Source organism: Crinia signifera, chromosome 2 (assembly GCF_055691185.1).
Source record: "Crinia signifera chromosome 2, ASM5569118v1, whole genome shotgun sequence".
In the NCBI taxonomy this organism is placed as follows: Eukaryota; Metazoa; Chordata; class Amphibia; order Anura; family Myobatrachidae; genus Crinia; species Crinia signifera.
This window is the reverse complement of record NC_139218.1, coordinates 50,558,042-50,584,175: the sequence shown is the minus strand read 5'-3', so window position 1 is coordinate 50,584,175 and position 26,134 is coordinate 50,558,042. Positions and strand designations below refer to the sequence as shown.

Sequence of the window (26,134 nt, the reverse complement as noted above, 5' to 3'; positions counted from 1 at the left end):
GATGCGATTTCCCTTGAAGAGAAAATCGCGTTGCATTGTATGCTATTGTATTGCATGCAATGTGATTTGATGCGATTTTAATATGTACAGGCACCCAGATGCCTGTTTCATATGTGAAATGGCCCCCCAGACCCCATTTTTAATTGTATACCCACCCTGATGGTTAAATGACCCCCATTGTTAAAGCCATCCCACTATCAACGCCAACCCGAAGTGTGGCGAGCCTGCGAGGGGCGGCGGTACGCGTCCTCCGACCTTTTCATACCCCCACTATCCACGTCGGCTCTAAAAAAGTTCCACAAAAATCTAGTGCTCTTATGTGGCTTCAGGCTTATGCAGCCCTTAGCCGGTATTAATCACTGCGATATCTCTACCCCTGCATAGCTTTCTCTGCACGATGAAAGAGAAAGCTGTGCAGGGATCCAGTCAGTGTGATCAGCTATGTGTGTCTGACAGAAACACAAGCTGTTACCTGGGTACTTGTGACTTATCTGGGCGCCCGATTTTCTTCATCGCACCTAAAAATCGCGTCAAATCGCATCGCATACAATCAGATTGCATGCGATGCGATTTGAATATGTGAAAGCACCCAGATGCCTGTTTCATATGTAAAAAATGGCCCCCCAGACCCCATTTTTAATTGTATACCCACCCTGATGGCTAAATGACCCCCATTGTTAAAGCCATCCCACTATCAACGCCAACCCGAAGTGTGGCGAGCCTGCGAGGGGCGGCGGTACGCGTCCTCCGACCTTTTCATACCCCCACTATCCACGTCGGCGTGGAGTTGATTTTATATAGTGTGGTGAGCGCAGCGAGCCACCGAGCCCGAATCGTGGCGAGCGCACGTGGATACCTGTGAAGCCCGCGAGGGGACGCGTATAGCTGTGAAGGTATCCACGTCCGCTCGCAACGCTTCGGGCTCGGAAGCTCGCTGCGCTCGCCACACTATATAAAATCAACTCCACGCCGACGTGGATAGTGGGGGTATGAAAAGGTCGGAGGACGCGTACCGCCGCCCCTCGCAGGCTCGCCACACTTCGGGTTGGCGTTGATAGTGGGATGGCTTTAACAATGGGGGTCATTTAGCCATCAGGGTGGGTATACAATTAAAAATGGGGTCTGGGGGGCCATTTTTTACATATGAAACAGGCATCTGGGTGCTTTCACATATTCAAATCGCATCGCATGCAATCTGATTGTATGCGATGCGATTTGACGCGATTTTTAGGTGCGATGAAGAAAATCGGGCGCCCAGATAAGTCACAAGTACACAGGTAACAGCTTGTGTTTCTGTCAGACACACATAGCTGATCACACTGACTGGATCCCTGCACAGCTTTCTCTTTCATCGTGCAGAGAAAGCTATGCAGGGGTAGAGATATCGCAGTGATTAATACCGGCTAAGGGCTGCATAAGCCTGAAGCCACATAAGAGCACTAGATTTTTGTGGAACTTTTTTAGAGCTGTTTTGTTAGGCTAGCTTAGCATTGTGGGAGGGGGGGGGGGGGTTAATATTGGCAGACATGTGGTAGTCTCCTACCTATGGGAAGAGTGGTAGGTGTGTTCAGGGGTATATATTCCTACAGTATGTCAGATGACTAGCTTCCTCTTGCCATTTTGGGAAGCTTCTCCTGCCCACCCAGGTTTTTTCCATTTGGTTCTAATTCAATTTGGCCTTTTCGCTAATTAAAATTTCTATAGTCGGCTGTTTAAAACCAGATGGGTGGGAATTCGCTACCAGCCAGTAATCAAAGTCTTGCATAAGCGGACATTGTGGAGCAAACCTTTTGGAAAGACATTGAGTGTGTCCTTACCTTGCGGGTGGACAAAGGGCACTCCCGTGCAGGTGCATCCATGCTTTGCCAGAGTAAAAGGGGTGAGCCCAGCACAATGCAGGTTATGTATTTATGGGGTGGAGGTCCCCTCCTTGGTATTCAGAGTTACAGATGGAGCTGGCAATTCTATCGCTAATCACCACCTTTCGCCATCCGCCACACGGAGGCGCCCACGCACGAGACGCTTGCAGACACAGCCCCCCCGCCGCCTCCACACCGATCCCTCATAGCTGCCCGCACCCCACACCGTCCCTGCCGCTGTGTGACGGGGCCTCGTGTGCGTGTGAGATGCTCATGCGTCCCCATCAGATGCAGCACCTCTCTGCCAGCTTGCGCCAGTGGCGATTCCCTGAGCTGGCTTAGAGGCAATACATCTGTATGATCTAGTTGACTGGTGCTGGTGTGTGATAGCGCCTTTCTTTGCTATCCTCCCATATTTAGTTAATAATATCAGGTCATCTAAACAATAAATTACTGTTGACCTTTTAACAGTTTGTGTCCATGTGGTTATTTCTTGTCCGGTGGTTTATTTTAGTGTTAAGCCAGGTCAAATAGATAAGTAGAGGTGTGTCACAATAAGAAAATAGGGGTGACATTCTATGCTTTGCGATAAATGCGCATGTTTTTTTAGCGCACCACGTCGCCGCAAATCGCACTTTTTCAAATCGCACTTTTCTGTCAAAATTCGCATATTTAATGTGATGCGCATTGGAGCCTGAAAAGTGCGAAGAGGTGCGATTTGCGGCGAAGTGGTGCGATTTTAAGTAACAAAAAAGTGCGAGTTCTTCCGCCGGTCATGTGCGAGTTTTGGACCAACCGGAGTGCGATTTACAAAACTGTCTCCGCATGACTAAGAACCCCACAACCTATTGGCCCACCTGTGTCCCCTCCATTATGCATCACACCCCCTATATAAAGGGGCATTGGCGCCATTTCACTCTTTGATAGGAAGTAAGGAGCATGGAGAGGAGCAGTGGCAGTGTGAGTACAGGAAGAGGTGTTGGTGGCAGAGTGAGGAGTGGCAGAGGGAGCAGTGGCAGAGTGAGGAGTGGCAGAGGAACCAGTGGCAGAGGGAGCAGTGGCAGCAGCCAGACAAGTGGGAGACCCAGCAGTGTGGCAGGCAGCATGGCCACAGCAAGGCGAGCCCCACACCAGGCCCTGGGCGTCCAGCCCCAGCAGGAGGAGGTGGAGGATCCGCTGGCATCCCCATCCTACAGCCAAGACCTAGACCATACCCCACACCAGCTGCAGGAGGGCCACATGTCAGAGGTGGAGGAAGATGCTGGTGAGGAGGAGGAAGACACTGGCATGGAGGAGGAGGGCTACATGGCTGGAGTTGAAAATGAGGAGGAGGAGGTGGAAGCTGGCGGCACAAAAAGTGGCCGAAAGGTCTGCTTTTCATATGAAGAAAATGCAGCACTTGTCCAGGCTATCCTGCCAGTGTTTGAGCGTTTGCTTGGCAAATCTCACCACAAGACCACTGCACAGCGCAAAAGGGCTATGTGGAAGGACATCACCCAGGCGGTGAACGCTGTCAGTCAGCACAAGCGCCTGGTCCGCAATGTGAAAAAAAGGTTTAACGACATCAAAAGGCAGTTGAAAAATAAAATGGCCATGGAGTTGGAGGAGGCCACCAAGACTGGAGGAGGAAGCCCCACCACTGTGTGCTACAATGCGTATGAGGTGAAGCTGAGGCGCATCATACCCCCTGAGGTCCTGCCTGGCATGCACGTGGCGGATTCCGATAGGCCGCAAACGCCATCCAGAGCTGGTAAGTGTGACTCCTCGCACTGTTAAACATACATGCCAATGTATTAGAACTGTAATGTTCACTTGTATTGTTATGCTAAGTAAAGTGCTGCTGTGGAACTACATAGCCCAGCAAGCTCATGCACAACAAATTGACTGCTCCTACTTTTAACCCCTTCACGACATTGCCTTTTAAGGTAATTTTTTTTTTTTTTTCCTCCTTGCGTTCAAATAAGCGTAACTTTTTTAATTTTCCGGCTATATAGACACATGAGGGCTTTTTTTTTGCGGGACAAGTTGTACTTTGTAATGGTACCATTTACTATACCGTATAATATTCTGGGGAATCAGGAAATAATTCAATGTGGGGTAAAAAAAAAAAAAAACACCATTGCACAATTTTGCGCTGGTTACGGTTTTTTTGGAGTTCATAGTTCGTTTAAAATGATGGGTTATCTTTATTCTATGGGTCGTTACGATTCTGGTGATACCAAACTTATATAGTTTTCGTTATGTTTTACCACTAAAAAAAAAAATCGCAACTTTTACGGTTTTTCTAATTTGCGTTGCGTCGCCATGTTCTGCGGCTTATAACTTTTTTATTTTTCCACCTACGGACCTGGGTGAGGGCTCATTTTTTGCGGACTGAAGTGTACTTTTTAATTAATACCATTATGGGATATGGGCGACTTTCTGATCTCTTTTAGTTATTTTTTTTTGGGTACGCGATGCGACCAAAAAACGTAGTTTTGGCGTTGGGGATTATTTTCCGTTTACGCCTTTAACCGTGCGGGATAACTAATGTTATATTTTAATAGATCGGACTTTTAGGAACGCGGCGATACCAAATATGTTTATTTTTTTTATTTTTTATTTATTTTTATTTGGGAAATGGGGAAAGGGGGGTGATTTGAACTTTTAATATTTTTTTATTTTTTTTTTATTTTTAAACTTTTTTTTTTTTTTTTTTTACTTTTACTACAAGGCCCCCTAGTGTACTTGACCACTAGGGGGCGCGATCGCCTGTACTAGGTTCAGCCATAGAGCTCTATGGCTGAACGTAGTGATTTTATGCACTTCCTATTACATCCTGCCTGAGGCAGGATGTAATAGGTATGCATACACGGCCAGCACAGGGGTCTACATTAGACCCCTGGCTACCATGGCAACCGATCGGCACCCTCCGATCTCGCTGCGGGGGGCCCCGATCGGCGCCGGAGGGGGGCGCCCCCCCTCCGATCAGCTATTTAAGCACTGCGGGCGCTTTGCCCGCGGTGCTTAAAGGGTTAAACGGCCACGATCGGCGAACTCGCCGCTCGTGGCCGTGAGAGCAGGGACCTGGCTGTAATATACAGCCATTACCTGCTCTCTTTCAAGCCAGCTCACTCCGTGAGCTGGCTTGATTCCCCCGCAACCGACATATGACGTATATATACGTCATATGTCGTGAAGGGGTTAAATTGCTGATAATGCTGGGCCCTGTACTTCCACAACTGCTCATATTGATTAACACTGTAACATTCTTTCTAGCAGCCTAACATGTATGTGGCCAAAAACCCAGAGGTGTACTGGTGGTTTAGCTGCCATGCCTACATACCACCGATTATCCAATAGTTGTCATGTGTACACTAGTTTCATAATAATGTTTAAAAAAAATCTTTGCCTTTAAACCAAAAAAAAAGGTGTTGCAGAAATAATGCAGTCCTTATCCATAGGGTATTGTCCATTATTGTCATTTCAATGCATGTTTTCAGAAAATGCTTATCCATAGCAAGGTCCATAATGGCTGCTAATCTTTCCTTGCACAGATTGTCCATCCCGAAGTGCTGCAGCATCCAAGACCAGAAGGCCCGTTGCTGCTGAATCTGTGGAAGCAGGTAAATGATCCAAAAAACGCCATTACACATACAGTACACACACCCATGTCACATGAACAATATCTCACACTACATTCATCTCCTGCTGCTACATTGCAACGGAAATGAATGTCATCTGAGCTAGGCATGTGACATATTATTAATGTCAATGTTACATGCTGTATCGGGGTACATGTGTAAGTACATAACACCCCTAGGTATGTGCGTCCAGCATCTCAAGCCCTATGTAAAACAGTATAGACGACAGTGTGGCCTATATATGCATCAGTACTTACCTCTTCATCTGTATCCACAGGTGCTATACAACTAGGGTCAAACAAAACAGAATCTTCAATACTGGTCTTAGACGAAATGGACATCATTCTTGATCCGGTCGACACCTTTGCGGCACTTGAAGAAATACAGACCTCGTCACAGAGTGATCTTCCCCCAAGTGGGGTGTCTCCCAACCCACCCCCACCCACCCACACACCCCATACAGCAGCTTCTGCTTCCCAAGTAGCTAACTCCTTGGTTAATTTCAAGGACAAACAGTTAGAATTCATGGCCTCCCAAAGCCTCCAAATAGGTAATATCCAGGGGTACATGCGTGACACCTTCCTTCGGTTACGCAAAATTTCACGTAGTGTACGGGTAGGTGTAGGCACTCATGTGCGCATTGCTAACAGCATTGACACCCGTTTTGCAGAACAAACTGCTGCTATAAGGGAACAGAATAGGCATATTGGCAGCCTGGCGCAAAGTATAGCTGCCCTAACCCAATCATGCACAGCGCAGACCAATGCCTTACTAGCTATGCAGGCCCAAATACAGCAGCAGGAAGCCAATGTGGGAGGTGGCGCAGCATCAACCCTCAGCAGTGTATTAAGCACCCCAATAAGTGGCTCCCCCACTTCCCCACCCCGTCGGAGTGTTAGGACCCGTGGTGGGCTTGGTGCAGGGTCTAGAAGTGGTGTAGGGCTGCCTGATGCTGGGAGAAGGTAGCTGCTATATATGTTTATTCATTTTGTCAAATGCCAAACATCTTGTAACATGCCCCCACAGTTGTTATTTTTCACACGGCAAAATGCAGAATGCTTCTAAAAAAGAAGTCAGAAGTAAAAAAAAAAAATCTAACCACATACCATTGTGTTTGTGTCTTTTTCTAAATACCAATTAATGTGTGAATTGTAACATATTGTAATGGTATATGACAATGGGATTGCACTAAAGTAGTGTGGGGTAACTCCTTGGCTGGCAAAGGTTGTGGATCTACATATTCCAGCAGGCTCTGACACTCATGGTTTGGACTGTAATGGTTGGAGTGTGTCAGGGCATGCTGGCACGTGTAGTTCCACAACACCAGTGAGCCATGTTTGACTGCAAACTTCATTCATACATGTATCAAATGTACTTACAAGCTAGATACCAGCAAGGGATAGGTCAGCACCACCATCTGCATCCGTTGGGCACTGTGTATTAGGCTAAATGTTGGTGGAAACAGATGGTATTGGTCAATAATTTGTTTATGAGTACACTTACACCACAGGTACATTTTGGAGTACAGGGCACATGTGCTTACCAGAGAAGTAACGGCTGCTGATGTATGTCCGGCACAACTTCTTTATAGCAAGTAACACTTGAGTAAAATGCTTAGAGAAAGTGGCCTGTGATACCCCCAAGGCCCATGAGGTCACAGACTGAGTGGAGCCTGTGGCCAAATAGTAGAGGGCACACATTAATTTGTGCTGGCCAGACACTGCATAGTTGCCTCCCCCAAAAGGGTCCAAATCATCTCTCACCTGCTCATATAAGTCCAACAGGTTAATGGGGTTCAGCGTAACCATCCCCACAACCTGTTGATCCGAGAGGGAGTCCAGGTACAGCCGAGCACAATACATACGTGGGGTACGCAGTAGTCGGGGGGCTACCAGGATCTGTTGCGCAGCTTCCTCCCTCCTGCGCAGCTCCTCCAAATGGGCCACATCACAGATAAGCAACTTGAAAATAGTCTGGAAAATCTCCATGTTTAAAACCCTCACAGGTGTCCTTACTGATGTTGGGGTTTATGTATGGGGTGTTTGTGAGTGAAAATGAGGGCACCTGTGGGGAAATTAACCATGTGTGCACTTGACCAAAATGAGTTCTGGGCCAAATCGCCAAACAGAACCTGGTCTGAAATAAGTGCGATAATTAGACACCTAAAAAGTGCGATTTGCGAATGCGCATTAAATAAGCGAGTTGTATACTTTTCTATTCGAAAACATCTGGATGCGATAAAAATGCGAATTAATCTCGCACTTTTGGTCCGCATACCTTAACGCACATAATATGCGATTTCAGTCCCTTAGCGCATCCCATTAAATTGGCGATTTGAAGAGAAAATGCGATATCGCCATTTTGTGGTCTTATTAACGCCAAAAAACGTAGATCTCATCCCATAGAATGTCACCCTAGGTGTCTTATATTTTTGAACAAGTAAATTTGGCCAGATTGCATTTCTCGCTCTAAGTATTGCAAATGCGATCTGATTACTGAAATAATTTGATTTAAAGGGTATATAATAGTTTTTCATGAAAATTGCTCCAAAAGCCTTTTGATACATTTAAGTAAAACTAAAATAATAACTAACCAACAATAGTGTCAGTAGCGCCCTATATATAATGTGTAACACATGTAATGTCCATTTGAATAAAAGAAAAAACGCTAGTGGCTTTGATTTCTTTCTTGGAATGATTCTCCTTTTTATTTTGATCAGTACCCTAAAACTAAAATAATGGTAATAAATCTGTTTTTAAAGATAATTCAAATACAAAATAAGAACTACAATGAACAAGTTACCCACAGAAACATTAGTTCCTGGGAATGTTCATCCGCCCCCCCCCCCCCCCGCCGCCAATGTACACGGCTGCGAATGCAACTGTAGCTGTGCACGAGGGGAAACCCATTCACAGTTTATTCACCCTCTAATGGTTTTCCCCTCATCGCAGCGCCCAGTAAGTCTAGACTCACAGAGCGCTATGAAGGCAGGGGAGAGAAGGAGGCTACTGGTGACATCATCGGCCACCCCTCCCAATGGCCGGGGAATGTCTGCGTTTTCCAGGACACTCCAGAAAAACACTGCATTACCGCCCTCAAACACCTGTAGGGTTTCAATCACCTTGTGGGTAGCCTGCGATGGTTAGCCATCGCAGGCTGCCTTTGCACGAATGGTTCACGCATGCATGCAGCGTACCGTGCTTATGTGTGGTCATTCGATAATCAGCAGGCAGCATTATGTTCCAATCTGAATTGGGCCCCAAGTGCAGCTGCTGCTGTATGTGCCTTCCCATTCTCCTACACACTCCCTGCAGCCTGCATGCTGTCCTGTCAATGAGCTGCATGATGGCATTCTGTCACTGCCTGTGTCAGCTGATATTGTCGGCGGCGGTGGCAGGGTGTTGGCATCGGCAAGTGCCGGCGGGGAGGGGAATGATGGTGGGGGGGGGAGCAATGGGGGCAGCAGGGCTCTTGTTAACATGCATGATGAGGATGACGTTAACGATATTGTGTGTACACACTAGGGCCCTTATTCTGGTTTACTCGCAAAGGCAAATTCGTTCTCAAATGGACAAAACCATGTGCACTGCAGGTGGGGCAGATGTAACATGTGCAGAGAGAGTTAGATTTGGGTGGGGTTTTACTTCAAAGTGAGATCTATATTGTAGTGTAAAAATAAAGCAGTCAGTATTTATCCCAGCACAGAAACAAAATAACTCACCCAAATCGAATTCTCTCTGCACAAGTTACATCTGCAGTGCATATGGTTTGTCCATTTAAGAAGGAATTTGCCTTTGCAGTGAACCAGAATAACCCCCTAGATGAGAGAGTGAAGGCCCACATACGCTAGTCCGACTTGTCCTAAGGACAGGATGGACCAATATGCCCTTGAGAGCAATGGGCGTTCCCATACAAATTGCCGGGTGACGTGGGTGCAAAGGCCAGGCAGCCGTAATCAGCGGATGTCAGCTGTCCACCTGCTTCCCACACAGGGTGCTCGCAGATCAGAGACACCATAGAGGTGTCTCAGATCTGCGAGCGCTGGAGAAATTATTCGATGGTCGCGACCATTGAATGATTTTTCCCCCACACTCAAGGCTGCGAATGGATGATTATGTGCGAATGGATGATTATGCAAATCATCCATTCGCAGCCGTGCGGGGGCGGCAGTGGCTGTGCAGGCGGCAGGCACCGTATGGGGGACTCGAAAGGCTGCAAATTCAACCAGAATAAGGGCCTATATAAGTGATGTAAGATTTGATATTTAATGGAATCTAGTAAAAATTTTACATTTCCACTAAATTTTGGTACGCAAATTTTCTAAAACATGTAACAATATAATGACATGTTGCATTATTTAACTTCTCTTTTCTCAGATGGTGCCTCCTCACTCCCCCCTTCACCCCTTGCCTATAATGAACTCTCCTTTTCTCTTTCTCTTTATACTGTATGCAGGGCCGGCGACAGGGGGGGTCAAGGGGGACAAGTGTGACGGGCCCCAGTTATCTGAAGGGCCCCAGAGCTTCCATGCCCCAGCATGACCACTGCCTGTACTAGCTGGCCTGTCAGTGACCCTCGCGGCCCAGCCGTCTACTGTGTGCCATCTATGTATGGCTGAGTGTGACTGACTCACTGTGTGCCACTGCCGTCTACTGTGTGTGCGCCCTGCCACTTGGCGCTCAGAGCCATCTACTCTGGGGCCGCAGACGCACAGCCGTGTAGTCCGCACCTGAATGCAGGCTCTGGAGCAGTGAAAGGTTCAATGAGGCTCATGCAGAAGAGTTGTATGGGTTTGGGATTAGGTGGGGGCCCCAGAAATATCATTGTACAGGGCCCCAAGATTTCTGTTGCCGGCCCTGACTGTATGTTCACCCTGCTCGTTGGAACCTGACATGTATAACCAATACAATTTCAGATTAGGGACCATTTGTATCCCATGCATTTACACAACAGTTACTGTGACTTGTAAAGGGAATGGGAGCGCTATGTAACAGTTTAAAAAAGGGGGGATGAAAAGTGCTTTGCCTGGGAAAAAAAAGGTATGTTAAAAAGTATTTTAGGTACTTGTGTATTATCACGGCGCCCCTGATTTCTATCGCAGGGCATTGTACAACCACAAAATCGTGTTGCATCGCATGCGATATGATCGCATGCGATGCAATGCAATTGTACACGAATTTTAATTGTACAGGCACCCAGATGCCTGATTCCTATGTTAAATGCCCCCCCAGACCCGATTTTAGATTGTACACCCACCCTGATGGGTAATGACTATGTAAAATCCCCCCCCCCCCCATTGTTAACGCCACCCTACTATCAACGCCAACCCGAAGCGTGGCGAGCGCAGCGAGCCCTCGAGGGGTGGCGGTACGAGTCCTCCGACCTTTTCATACCCCCACTATCCACGTCGGCGTGGAGCTGATTTTATATAGTGTGGCGAGCGCAGCGAGCCACCGAGCCCGAAGGGTGGCGAGCGCAGCGTGCCCCGCGAGGGGACGCGTAATACTTGTGAAGTAATGTGCATCCGCTCGCCACGATTCGGGCTCGGTGGCTCGCTGCACTCGCCACACTATATAAAATCAACTCCACGCCGACGTGGATAGTGGGGGTATGAAAAGGTCGGAGGACGCGTACCGCTGCCCCTCGCGGGCTCGCTGCGTTCACCACGCTTCAGGTTGGCATTGATAGTGGGGTGGCGTTAACAATGGGGGGGCATTTAACATAGTCATTACCCATCAGGGTGGGGATACAATTAAAAATCAGGTCTGGGTGGGCATTTAACATGGAAATCGTGTCGCATCGCATCGCATGTCATTATAAGGGCATGCGACGCAACGCGATATTAAAATTGTACACTCATCCCGGGGAAAGGCTGAAATCGGGTCCCATCGCATACCTTAATTAGTGGTATGCGATGCGACGCGATGGGCGCCGTGATAATACACAAGTAACGTATTTTATAAACAAATATACATTGAATAATGTTTACACTCTTTTTATGGTGATTTTTGTTGGTGGCTGGAGTGGAATATGGCGGTGGTACGTGTGGAGTACACTAAAACAGCTGCCTACACTTTCCCTACAATACCTCTTTTCTTTGTAGTTCCGTGCGGCACTGTTAGTGTTACTTCTCCCGTCCGCTCCGTGCTGTATATTCCGTGCGGCTCAGACCGGAAGTTCAGGTAGCGTCATTTGGCAACCAACACGTTTCTAGTGGTACTCTTTTTCATCCTCGAAAAAGACTTGGCACTAGCACTTAGGGTTAGGCTGCGGGAGGAGAGTTTGGATGGGGGGGGGGGGGTGTACTTACCTGAACCCTGCCAGGATTCCCTCCTTTGGGATGTCGGCATCAGTATTCTGACTGCAAACATCCCCACCGCTGGTCATCTGTATGTACCCCATAAGAACAATCTTAAGGGCAGATTTAATAATAAGTGATATTCTTGACATCACTTGGTGCGAGAGGGTGAATGGTGTGTTTTTTTTTCAAATCACTTAAAAAGCAACAATTGAATGTCACCCCTCTATTTCTGGTCATTTTAGACAGGAGACCAGGGGTTGATAAACAACTGAATTCCCCCTATATGTACTATGGGAATCGGTACATCTGTCAGAACGAACTTAGGTCTACAGTCATTAGGTCGACCCCATTAGGTCGACTGGCAGGAAGGTCGACCTGATTTAAGGTCGACATGGGCCAAGGTCGACATGACTTAAGGTCGAATTTGCATAAAGGTCGACATGAGGAAGGTCGACTGGTCATAAGGTCGACATGGGTTTTTCAGTTTTTTAGCCAAATGTCGACACAGTCGACATGGACACAGTTGGCAATGAGAATCGGACCCTCGCATCACTCGCTTCGCTCACGTTGCATCGGGCACGGTGGCTCGCTTCGCTCGCCACAGCTTTAATAACCTCCTCCACGCCCTAGTGGATGGTTGGGCATGAAATACTGCCTGTCGGCACATGTCGGCTCAAAAACCAGTGAAAAACCCCATGTCGACCTTATGACCAGTCGACCTTCCTAATGTCGACCTTTATGCAAATTCGACCTTAAGTCAAGTCGACCTTGGCCCATGTCGACCTTAAGTCAGGTCGACCTTCCTGCCAGTCGACCTAGTGGGGTCGACCTAATGACTGTAGACCTAAGTTCATTCTAATAGATGACCGCTTCCCGTACTATGATGTCCTCCTTCGCTTTTAACTTTTGTAGAAAGCAAGGATTTTTTTTATTATTATGATGATTTACGCCTGTCTTGCCAGCAAACAGCTAAATGACCTATTATTGAAATCCCTTAAAATTGTTTTAGGTAACATAGGACCGACCCCATTTTCGGAGCACTGCTATAGGCATTTGCCACTTTTTAGTAAAACTCTACAATAGTAAAACGTTTGAACATGCTGTGCGACAGCAGCTTCACATGCATATTCTGCACGATAAATATCCACCAGCTCCTGGTAAAGTCACACTACTGTTGCCCACAACTTTGCCAGTAGTAATCATGGCCGCATAGTGCTATCACCGGCACGTTTAACTGACAGTAATAGCCCCGCCTCTTGCAGCCTGTGACCGCCGCAGGACCGCCCCAATAATCCGTGTCTCGGCACAGAGCTGCTGTAACCCGGCCGCTTTCCCCGCGGCGGAATGCCCTTACCGGCGCTCTCTTACGCGCATACGCGGGGCAGTTGGTGTATGCTAGCGAGGGTGGCGCTCGGCGTTACAACGAGTCCTTCGCTTTTAGCGTACCGTAAGAACCATAGAGGGTGAGTACGTAGTGACGTCAGGGAGGAGGCTGCTGTGCGTGATTACTCTATTGTTTACGTACGTGTCAGAGATCATTGGGACAGTGACTGTGACATCCACATGGTAGTTTGCTGTGGTCACCTGTGACTGCAGTGTGTCATTTATAGCTTTTTGCCCAGTGGACAGTGCACAGTGGCTGCTGCATACCTCGGCTCTCAACGTGACCCTCTCCAGCAGGGACAGCATGCTTTGTTCCTGGACCTACCTATTTAAGATGACCATCGCCTATGTCAAAACACCTTTTTCTTATCAATTAAACTGTTTAAAACAGGTGATGGCAATCATAAATGTAGAGGGAAGAAACAGAGCATTGTGTCCCTCCTGGAGAGGGTCATGTTGGGAGGTATGCTCCTGCCATTTCTATGAATACCTAATTTCAGGCCAGCATTTCAGCTGGTTTTAATTAGCCACAGACTCTGTGTAATTCCATGAATGACTCGGTTAATAAGGACAACTATCGAATAAGAGTGGTTATCTGCCATTGGAACGTACTTTGCATGTAGCGATCGCAAGGTAACCGTCATTGGTTTAATCATCGATGGTTAGTCTGTGCAATTGTGAAGTTGGCGCCAGTAATTTGTGAATGTGGAAAGGTAATGTTCTGTGGACAATGGGGCAGATGTAATAAGTCTGGTGAAGAGATAAAGTGTAAGGTAATTACGCACCAGCCAATCAACTCCTAACTTTCCAAACACAGCTCATTGGTGTATTATCACCTTCCACTTTATCTCTTCACCAGGCTTAATACATCTGCCGTTCTGTTTCTAGATGTCCGCAACTGAATTTATAATTAAGCATCGGAAGGAAAGTGCAATAGTTGTAATCTTTTGCAGTGCGCTGCCAGCATTGAGGGGAAAATATGTTCACTTAGCCGTAACAGCCAACCATTGACTATTACTGTGTCCATTCCCAGAGTCCTCAGAGTGGTCCCTTGTAGGCAAGCTGTAGATGCTGGCCTGAGTCACTTGTAGATGTAACCTAATTCGCCTAGCATTTTTCCGGCATATGTCAGAAGATGCGAATTAAGATGCTCTGCCACATATCGTTGTGTACTTTTTTCCAACATTGTGTTTCACATCGTATAAGCATATAAAGACAGTGGTGTACCAGCACATGGACACACATAAATTGTTTCTATGGTCACAGATTAATAAGAATGATACATGGCAGCGCACAGTTTGCAGCTGCTTGTGTTGGTACTCTGTTTCCATTTTTACCCACATTTTTGGCTCAGTGGCACACAGAAGTACATGTAATGCTAGCCCCACTACTCTGTATAACCTTGCATTGCACTTGATCAATACAAGTGATTCAACTGAGTTGCATATTAAAGGAAAATTGCGCTTGTCAAGGCTATGTCGCAATGTCTGCTGCATTGCAGACATGGCTCTCTTAGAATATTCTGAGCAAAGGTGAATTTCTGTACTGTGCCACCTTACTATGATGTTTTAATAAAATCTAAATGTACTGGAGTATGTCTACCTAACTCAAGCAGTAATTCCTTGTTCTCTACAGAGTGGTGACCTTGTCCTATGACCTCTATGAAGGTCGGACACCTGAGCCTCCTCTGGTCTTACTTCATGGATTGTTTGGGAGCAAGTCAAACTTCCAGTCCATCGCCCGAGCCTTGGTGCACAGGACAGGCAGAAAGGTATGTTCTCATCACAAAACATCAGTTATTTTCTCATCATACTAACCTGCAATGAGAATGGTCAGCTGGCAGAATAGTCCACCAGATCATTTATCTTAGAGAGCGCCACACGATTGGATGAACAATTGTAACAATAAAATGTATTTATGAATTAATTTATATATGCAATATTAATATTTAACATCAATACACAAGTATTAAAATGTAAAAATAAAGAATGTAAACATACATATACATATGCTCCCTTTGATTTGAAGATTTTAAGGTGAAAACTTCAAATCCTGTGCAGAGGTTCTGTGTTATTATCCGGTGTAATTGTCCCCAACTGTGTGATTAATGCAGGTACGTCCAGAGCCGCAGCTGACAGTCAGACATACAGTATGTAGTGTAAATTTTCTGTGAGTTAGTTATTCATACACACGAAGATGTCGTTCTTATGGGTGTGTTTTGGAAGTGTCATGGCTATGTTGCTGAATTGGTTGCCTACACAGGCATATAATCACTTACATTGGAGGCCATACACAGGAGGAAAGTCAGCACCTGCCATAAGGATGGTGTGACTGTTGCGTCTAAGCAATATTACAGCACCTCAAGCTGTTCGGATACGGGTGTCTCAGTCCTTGCACATTCAGATGCATGCTTAAACACCAAGGGGAGCAGATGCTAGCATTAGCATATAATCACAGATGTGACTACAGATATAGATGCTAAATCGGTCACAGAAGCCTGCGACTCACCATCAGTCCTTCTGTTTGACTGCAGGTCCTCATTTACTGCTAAATGTAAAATATTCTCCTAGCTGAGATCAAATAAAGGGAGGCTCTACAGAAATCTTACATGTAACTGATGGGTGTACGGAGATAGATATACAATGTCTAGATTAACAGCCAATAGGTCGACTTGTATTGGGTCAACACGTTGTTGTTTTTTTCCTGGTTTCCCACCAGTTACTTAACCCTGGAACACAAACCTAATAAAATAATAATAATCTTATTGCTATACATGGTTATGAGACCCAACTGTTAGACCATAGATGCCTACCCTCCTGCATTCTGCAGGAGACTCCCTGAAATAGCAGCAATCTCCCTCTCTCCCTCATTAGTTGTTGTTTTTTTCCTGGTTTCCCACCAGTTACTTAACCCTGGAACACAAACCTAATAAAATAATAATAATCTTATTGCTATACATGGTTATGAGACCCAACTGTTACCATAGATGCCTACTGTTAATGGCGATTAAATATGACCAGAGAGACAATAAGTGAAAAGCGCAGGTTACGTAATAAGTCCGCAACCTGCGTACCCTTTATACCTAACTACGTGCGAACAAAACGTAGCGCAGCGTAGCGTACCTTGTATTGTATATTGTACACCAAGAACCAATACCTTAATAAGAGATTCCTTCGCAGTAATTTGTCTCTAATCTGCGAATATACCTTTATGGACAGTGTCCGTAATATACCTTTATCGCAAAATGCGAATAACAGACACAAACCACAGTATAGAAGTAAGGAGATAAGAACTCCATAAAAAGGTTGTATTTAAGTCCCTAATGGACAACAGGGGGTTACAGGAATAGAAGATACAGGTTTAACAAGTGATACAATATGCTAACAATGAATACTAAACAGGCTCTGCTAAGGAGAAAGAATACAGATACAAGACACAACCAGCCAACTATACAATAAGTATAAATACCGTTAATGCAACCGTTACCCGTCTCATCATATATGCGAAGTGCAGTCCGGTCAGAGCTCACTATCGTTCAGGGCTGAACTATAGTCCGGTAGAAAAGTCATGGGAAGGTGGATGTGCCGAAGAGACCCTGGCTGCTCTGGGTCACCTATCTTATAGGGTCAGAAAGGGGAGGTCAAAGGCCGTTTTCATTGGTCGGAGGTCGTATGTCAGTTCAGCTGTGATTGGGGGGTTAGACGCTGCACCTGGTCTGAATAGGTGCAGGGGAGTGAACTTTAAGAGTCCTTTGTTTGATGGTTTCGGCGTCAGCAGGGATAAGAACTGGTTTCATCTAGTTTCCTTTGTTACCTACTTTCAACAGAAACTGTCTCTGGAATATGGATTATGTCCATAACTATCAGGCAGTGTATATTGCGGAATATTCGCAATGACCGGAATACTTCGCATAATGAACTGAACGGAACGGTACTAAACACGATACAGACAGATGTATGCAGGGCTAACTAAGCTATGTGTGGCGTTCTAAACCTTTAACTATATTTTATTTAGTGTCAGTATGTTATTATGAATTTATGTGTGATAGTATGGCTACTCTTCTGGTCCACTTTGTCACACATACTCGGGTATGTAAACTTTATTTGCGCAACTCTGCGAACCAAAATGGCGGCCATACTATCCTAAAATGGCGTGTGTGTAACTCGACTTCCATAGTCCACCCTTTAACAGTAAATATAAAACTGTTACAATACAAAACATTTCACACGATAATACAGAAATTCATAATCCTAACAAAGAAATTGGGATCCATGAATTAAACATATAAGGGGAGTAAACCATCTGCTCTTGGCCGATCCGGGATCACGGATAAACGATGGGCCGCATTTATCGAACAATCTACTCAGGGTCACGAAGGATAATGTACAGTTTTGGGATCAAAATAAAAACAGGGGTGGTTACAACATATACACGTTTTTCAGATATGGCATCCTTTGGTAGGTATTGTTTGTGACAACAGACCCTTGAACTCTTTGTTGTCTCTCTTTTTTGGTATGCTTTTAAGTATGATGGTATTATCACTATCAAACATCCGGTCCTGGGTAATGTATCAAGTTTATAGATTCTACCTTGACCTAAACTGGGATGGGTAACACACTCTCAGAACTCTGTATTGTCCATCCAATGCCTGGCAGCAGTGCGGCGGCGGTATCCTTGATTTTGAAGATAACGGATAGTGGGGGGGAGACAAGAATAGGACCCACAACAATAGAGAAAACTGAGAAAGGAAAAATTTGGTTAGTGATCCTTCCAACCTGTTACCAGTGGGGTGTGTCACAGTCCCTTTTGTAGCTTGTACAGGTTGCTTGACCTTAGCTGCTCTCCAGTCCTCCCGAAATGGTGCCTCTTAGCGATTTCTTTCTTTCGCCCTCGAGTGTAAGGACCTTTTGGTTTTCTGTTCCTTTGGCAGTAGGACGAACGTACCCGAATATCTCTCTCTGCGACTTTGTTATTGAGGTAGTGCTGGTCAACAAGATCTGGGGTGGTCCTTTCCAAAGGTCTATCAAGCAACCTGTATATGGCAAAGCAAGGGAAACAACAACAACATCTCCTGGTTCATGGTTATGACAGTTCACAACAGGTGTCAACAAAATCCTTTTGCTGCAGTTTTCCAGGTGTGGATACATCACTTGCATTTGTGGTCTAGGATCTCCTTGTGGGATTACCATAACCTGTGGCTGCCCGCCAAGCAATGTTTCGATGGGGACCAATGAGGTGGAGTTCTGAGAGTGATTCTACTACTACAAAAGAGATTATGGGGTGTACCATCAGTCCCTGAAGGTTCATACATGACTTAAACCTTTCATATATATAAATATACTTGCATACTCAAGGGTGCTTCTGGGCTGCTATATCTATACACACAAACGTCAACACATATATATATATATATATATATAAAAATAAATAAATAAATAAATAAATGCTTCTAGAGTGGACTGTACGAAGCCAATTTTGTATTACCTGCAGAGGATCCTGCTGGAGGAGGGATGTGGAGATGGCTCTGTGGGAACAACCGTTGCAGTTTCTTTCCCCCCAGACAAGTAAGGCATGATCCTGTCGTCTTACCTGTCTGTGGGCACGCCAGAAATTTCGGACTAATTTTTTTTCACATACCTTCCCTGTCAAGACAAGTCAGGCCATGGGCTATCTCTGTCCTGACAGTTTGGCATGTTCTCAGAGTCACTGGTTTTCCTTGTCCATCTTTCTATTCCTGTCCACATCCCTTCGGCTTCCAGACTGCTTCTCCTGCAGGGGACACAAATCTTGTATTTCTATGTGAATGTACTGACATTTACAGGGGGGACACAAACATTATCCGCAGAGCGCATGGCTCACCCAGCTGCCTTGCCAGCATGTTCATTATCAAGTGACACTGAATCCTCATCGAAGATGTGGCCTTTACACTTGATAACAGCCACTCTGTCCGGCAGCTGTGTGACTGTCAGAAATCTTTTAAACTTACAACGCTTGCGCCACTGGAGTGCCAGCTACTGAAACAAAACATCTGAGGCGCCATAGGGCCTAAGATCTTCTGTATTACCCCAACAAACATACTTGGAGTCGGCATGAATATTGGCTGTTTTTCTCTCAGTTCGCAGTACTATTAATGAGACTGCTGTTGCTAAGTGAGACGTCCAATGGGTTCAGCCTCTACTATGCCTTTTCCATCTATTACGGTATAGCCAGTGTACAATTTTCCCTCTCGGTGTTGTGGAAAGAACGAAAAAAAAAATGAATTACCTCTTCCAATGGGTTGTTACCACCCTTTGGGGGCATGCTGCAAAAGGTCTGACTCAAACATGTCATGCAATCATATTCGTCTCGGCTCCCACTAAATTCCACCATTCCAGCAACCTCAGCACCAATCCACCCTTTGTGCCTTTGGCGGGCACACCTGGTAAGAGTGTTGCTGGGTTTACAATATTACCCATTTTACATGGTAACATCAATGCAAGTTCCCATTTAGTGAACTTGGCTGATGAATATTTTTCACATGTTTAGGCAGAATTTTAGGAGTGTCCAGACTATATGAGGAGCATAAACAGTTAAAACACACCCCAACACCACATTCTCAGTTTTGTTTACCAGTAGTGCTATGGCAACTACACTGTGTAGACAAGTAGGAAGTGCTCAAATAATAGGGTTTAATTGCACACTGCAGTACGACATTGGTCAGGCTGGCATCACCAGGTTTCTTACGTCACTATATCTGTCGCCCCCTCAGCAGGTCTAATATTCTAAATCACATGGTCTCTTGTGTCAGTTTTACCCATGGCAAAAGCTATAATCAGGCCTGTTTCTCCTTCTTTATCCACATCTGTCTGTGAAGACATGGGTATTGTGATTGCACCTATTTATATGTAAATGCGTTTTACAACCCTTTTCATTCTTTGTAGAAGGGGAATGCTTTGTGCATTACTTGGACTGCTTTTCACAAGATGGTGGCTGTGGTTGCCCTGGGTAACATTAGGAGTAATGCTTAAAGTTACTGGGACTTTGTTCAAGATTTACTGAAAAATATATTGTGACTACTCGCTTTATGGGGTATCGCATATTCACAATGGGTATTTTTCTCTGCTGGGAGTGCGACAGATTTTTCGAACTATTTTTCTATGATTTGTGGGTTTATGGTTACTAATGTGTCCCAGATTTCCCTCCCCCTCCCCCCCTTGTTCAGGCGCAACCGCAATCCGTCCTGAGATACCTTATGTCCTGCCTCAGGAGGATACACCAGAAGTTGTCTATCGCCAACTGCTGGTGCTGTGGATGAGGAAAGGACATAACAATAGATCATTAACCCATTGTATTGGTATTTACCCATTTGTGGGCCGTAAGGACAGTGTGCGATCTTGCAAGACCCGGGGGAGGGGCTTGGTGGCTTTCTGAGGTTTCTGGAACAGAAAAGTAGGGAAAGGAAAAAAAATTGGAAAAAGAGAGAGAAAAACTCAAAAAGGGTAGAAAATATTAATGACAGTAATGTGTACATTTATTTTCAACCGAAAATTTTTCTTTTATTTTGATGACACCAGGATTTAGCACTATGGGGGAATTGGCTCTCAACTATTTGGTTCTTACCCTTTTCAACTCCTGTTCTGATTTGTAAGCCCTCCCTTTCTTTCTGTTTCCCAGTGTGGTTGTGACTATGGGCTGTGTCTAGGGGTATTTAGCTAAAAGTTCTCTTTTGGGAACCTTGTTATTTCACTGGGTATTTTTCCAGCTCAACCTCAGATTTCGAATGGTGAGGCTGTACTTTGGGGCGCTATACTTTCGGTTTTTAACAGGGTTTCTATTGAAGCTATGGTTGCCATTGATCCTGTGTCCTTCCCATCTTTAGTTCAAAGGGAACTCGGTATTTGTGCTGTAGTTTTTAGCTACCTTAGATGGATTTGACTCTATGACAGTGGAATACAACATTAGCCTCTGAGGACTGTCCAGCATATCTTGCACTTCTTGTGTAAGATTTCTAGGAGTGTCCAGAAATACCCCATCAGGGGTGCAATAGATGACACATCCCATTTTACATAGTAAATCTCTACCCAGGAGGTTAGTCGGGGCCGCTGCAGCCAACAGGAAAGAGTGTTTGGTATGCAGAGGCCCGATTGTAACCTCCGCTGGTTTCGTCAGTGGGTAATGTTGTATTTTTCCTGTTACCCCAATTGCTGCTACTGATTGGTTAGTGAAACCCAAGTGAAGAGGAGTGTTGAGAACAGATATGGCCGCCCCTGTATCAACCAAAAAGGTTTGCCTTACTCCAGCTATATCAACCTTCACCTGAGGTTCCTCTCTAAGGTGTTGAGTTAATCTAACTGGCTGTAGGATACAGGTATGACAAGTGATACAATATGCTAACAATGAATACTAAACAGGCTCTGCTAAGGAGAAAGAATACAGATACAAGACACAACCAGCCAACTATACAATAAGTATAAATACCGTTAATGCAACCGTTACCCGTCTCATCATATATGCGAAGTGCAGTCCGGTCAGAGCTCACTATCGTTCAGGGCTGAACTATAGTCCGGTAGAAAAGTCATGGGAAGGTGGATGTGCCGAAGAGACCCTGGCTGCTCTGGGTCGCCTATCTTATAGGGTCAGAAAGGGGAGGTCAAAGGCCGTTTTCATTGGTCGGAGGTCGTATGTCAGTTCAGCTGTGATTGGGGGGTTAGACGCTGCACCTGGTCTGAATAGGTGCAGGGGAGTGAACTTTAAGAGTCCTTTGTTTGATGGTTTCGGCGTCAGCAGGGATAAGAACTGGTTTCATCTAGTTTCCTTTGTTACCTACTTTCAACAGAAACTGTCTCTGGAATATGGATTATGTCCATAACTATCAGGCAGTGTATATTGCGGAATATTCGCAATGGCCGGAATACTTCGCATAATGAACTGAACGGAACGGTACTAAACACGATACAGACAGATGTATGCAGGGCTAACTAAGCTATGTGTGGCGTTCTAAACCTTTAACTATATTTTATTTAGTGTCAGTATGTTATTATGAATTTATGTGTGATAGTATGGCTACTCTTCTGGTCCACTTTGTCACACATACTCGGGTATGTAAACTTTATTTGCGCAACTCTGCGAACCAAAATGGCGGCCATACTATCCTAAAATGGCGTGTGTGTAACTCGACTTCCATACTACCCTCCTGCATTCTGCAGGAGACTCCCTGAAATAGCAGCAATCTCCCTCTCTCCCTCATTAGTCTAACAATCTCCCTCATTTCACCTAGCCCACAAGTTACATTTTTTGGGGGGAAAAGGAATGAGAGACAAATACATTTACACTGAATCATCAGCGACATTTCCCAGCACTTTAGTAAGTATAGAAGCTCTTACTAACTGCTTTGGGGCTCATCTGCATTTGGATATAAGTCATTTTAAAAGATTCCTCTCAGATGTAGCAGTACACACGCACGCTTCTAGGTGCCACATTCACAATCTCTTCATATATGGAACTAGACACGCCCTTTGTGTGGAGCATGACACGCCCTGTGGTGCTGTTAAAAATTATTTTACCAACTATAATCTCCCTGAATCTAGTTTTCAAAAGTAGGCAAGTATGTGTTAGATCCACTCTGTTCAGATGCTAATCAATGAATATTAATTGTAATAACGTATACATGTTTTAGAACTGAGGGGAATTATCCACAGAGAGGTAATAGTAAATAAAATCACAGACAGTCGGAACACATTACACATTGAGCCATGCACATAGGTGTCTCACAATGTATTCACTTGAAAAACGTCTTCCAGTTCCTTGGGAAGGTTGCAGTGTTTGGACAGGTTGTGCTGCAACTGGGTTTACTTTAAGGACAGCCTGCAATAAAACCCAGGGTTCCGGAGGTAGAGTTGGTCGTTCCAAGCACGGAACCATCAGACTGCAAGCTAGTTGTGAAAGAAACAGACACCTGGCCAATGCAGTTTTGTTGTCTGATGTTGTACACCTAAGGGCCATTGTTTGGTATTTCGGCTTTATGAGCACAACTGGCCAAATGTGTCCATGCCTCCATTGGTGTTATATTGGGTTTTGCAGTTGTAGGAGTGATGCCTTTTCCAGAGTACATTGTAGATAGCAACACAACAAACTTTGGTCACTTAAGATGAAACTAAACCAGGATGAGTTTGTTGTTGCCACCACGGAATACAGATGTACCGACTCGACTGTTTTTCTTCTGTAGAATGCGGGTGGGATTTGAGGCTTGTTTTTCTTTACTGCACCTAAGTGTTGTGTTGGCCATACATCAGAACAATTTCAGGCCTGACGCGTCTTGCGATGCATTGTGTGTGTTTTTAGTGAGCATCATGAGGTGTTTAGGTAAGATGCGCGTTCCTGTGGGTTCTTAGGTCGATCCTCAGAACTTATGTGCTGCATGTAAGATCTGAAGATGCTGCTAACAACCAGTATGATGGGAGCTGCAGATCTTACAATAGATCTTATGTGAAATTGCACACATACGATCTACCGTGTGTCTGGGAAGCTGCCGGGGAAATCGTTAGACACCTCTGATTGGATGCTGGTCGTCCTGATGTATGACCAGCTTTAAGGTGGTCATACATCAGGATGATTTTAGGACTGAATGCACAAGTTCAGCAGCTGTGTGTTTTTGTGCACATTGGGAGGTGCTTTGGTACGATTACAACCCAATGCACGGGCCCACGGGTTGTGAGGTGTATCTTAAGCTCTTATGTGCTGCGCACATGATCTGAAGATGCTACTAACTACCAGTATACTGAGATTTGCAGTCCTTACAATTGATCTAATGTGAAATCACACACATAAGCTCTATCGTGTGTCTGGAAAGCTACCGGGGAGGAAAATTGTGTCTGAAGTCTTAAAGTTTTCAAATCGGGGCTTCCGGTTCCGGTGTCATGCAAGCAGCAGCGTGAGCACACAGCTCCGCTCACTGACCCGCTCACCGTCAACTTTCCGGGCAACCCCCCGCTTCACTACTGACACCGGAGGCTTCCTAACACTCCCCTGACCTAGATGGAGAAACTTCTAGCCAGCGGCAGCCTCACCCAGGCGCACACGCCGCGACAGGAGAAACGCCGCGCAGAATCCAAGATGGCGCCGGCTCCGGGCTCAGCACCGCAACCTCCAGCGTCTAAGAAAACTGCTGGCACCCTTGAAGCTCCAGGCAACACACAGGTACCCCGCGACCCTGAGGCTGTAGTTACCTATAGAGACATAGTGGATGTCATTTCCGCAGCCATGACACCACTTCTCAACAAGGCAGTTACAGAAATAACCCAACAGCTGCAACATCTGACTGGGAGGGTAACGGAGAATGAACAAAACATAGGAGCTATCTCCCATGGCTTACACATTGCTCAGAAAGACATTCTGAGACTCCAGAAGGAGAACTACCAACTCTGGAACAGAATAGATGATGCCGAAAACAGATCCCGGCGTAATAACATTAGAGTGGTGGGATTGCCTGAAACTGTTAAAGGCCCTGAATTAGAATCATTTGTCACCACTACCCTGCCCCAATTACTGGGCATCCAGGAGGAATGTAAAAGCCTTGTGGTAGAACGGGTACACAGGGTGGGTCCTCCACCAAAGCCACACGATAAACGAGCGCGGGCGGTCCTATTTAAATGCCTCAGCTACGTACATAAGCTCTCGTTCTGGAAAGCGTCCCGCAAAGTACAAACCCTGAAATGGGAAGGTAATGTCCTGAGACTATTCCAAGACTTTTCGGTAGAATTATCGAAAGCACGCAGAAAAGCACAGATGTACCCAGCGAGATTGAGGATCTTCCTGAACGACACCCACTACGATTTCTCAACGCCCGAAGACGCACGTGAATTCCTCAAAGAGCACTTCCACCCAGATACTGCAGACATCACGGATCACCCTGAATAACCCCCTGATTGCTGATCCCACCTCATGTCTCACCGCTGACCATCCAGGGACATATCACTAGTACAGTATTGTACAGCCCGTCTAACTCCTCAAATAATCCTGAATACCCTTAATAATGTGTATACCCTGAATGAACAACTCCGCACTCTCTATACATTAACATCCTTTATTGCTCAAATCTATACCTAGACACTTCTGGTTAATTTCCACGATGTTTGTGCAGGAAGAATTGGACATATGGTTGCCAAATTACACTCTCCTCCCTCTCTTTCTCCCCCCCCCCCCCCCCCCTTCCCCTAACCTTACCCTGTTAGGAGGCTTCTCCTTAGTTGTTTTTTTATATCTCTCAAAAGCCTAGCTAAGATGAAGACCCAGGACACAAATGGGTCACAAGCTTGCAGTGTACCGTTAGCTATTACCTCACCGAGTTTTATAAGAAATGTGATACTATTACTAGACGTATTATATTGAAATGTTGCACTATTACTGCTCCCGGAATGCCCATTTTGGCTCAAAGGAGTATAGTATGTTGATCGTACTAACTTTCCTATGTTCCACAGGTTCGATGTCTTGTGTTGTTTTGTCTCCCTTTCCCCCACTTTCCTTTCACCCTCCTTTTCCCAACCCAGACCACGCAGTATACGCCGCAAACCCACTGAAGAAAACCAGATGGATCTTTCTCCCATTCCTATATGACTGACCTCAGGTTGGGCTCTTTCAACGTCGGAGGATTCCATTCTCCAGTAAAACGCAGGAAAGTACTCTTATATTTACGCAAACAAGCTCTTGATATTGTCTGTCTTCAAGAGACTCACCTCCTCCCCTCTGAAATTACCAAACTGCAGATGTTCCAGTGGTCAGTAATAGCCTCGGCACCATACAATAGCAAAGCAAGGGGCATTGTTATTTTAGCATCAAAATCGCTACAAATATCAGTCAACTCGATTACCCCAGAGGGCAGATATCTAGTAGTACAGTGCTCAATCCAAGGCACAGACTATACCCTGTGTTCGATTTACGCTCCGAACATCTATTCCAAACCCTTTTACAAGAAGATTATAAGCCTCCTCATG

At 45.5% G+C, this 26,134-nt stretch overlaps 1 protein-coding gene across 1 annotated transcript in view; it reads left to right on the top strand.

Annotated features, from left to right (window-relative positions):
- Positions 1-13,042: 13,042 nt before the first annotated feature.
- Positions 13,043-26,134, top strand: part of ABHD11 (abhydrolase domain containing 11) — a 54,609-nt gene continuing 41,517 nt past the window's right edge. Inside the window, exons 1-2 of the mRNA XM_083172047.1 lie at positions 13,043-13,246; positions 14,802-14,937. Of these exons, the coding sequence (XP_083028173.1) occupies positions 13,128-13,246; positions 14,802-14,937 (255 nt within the window). The 5' untranslated portion in view covers positions 13,043-13,127. The remainder of the gene's footprint in view (positions 13,247-14,801; positions 14,938-26,134) is intronic.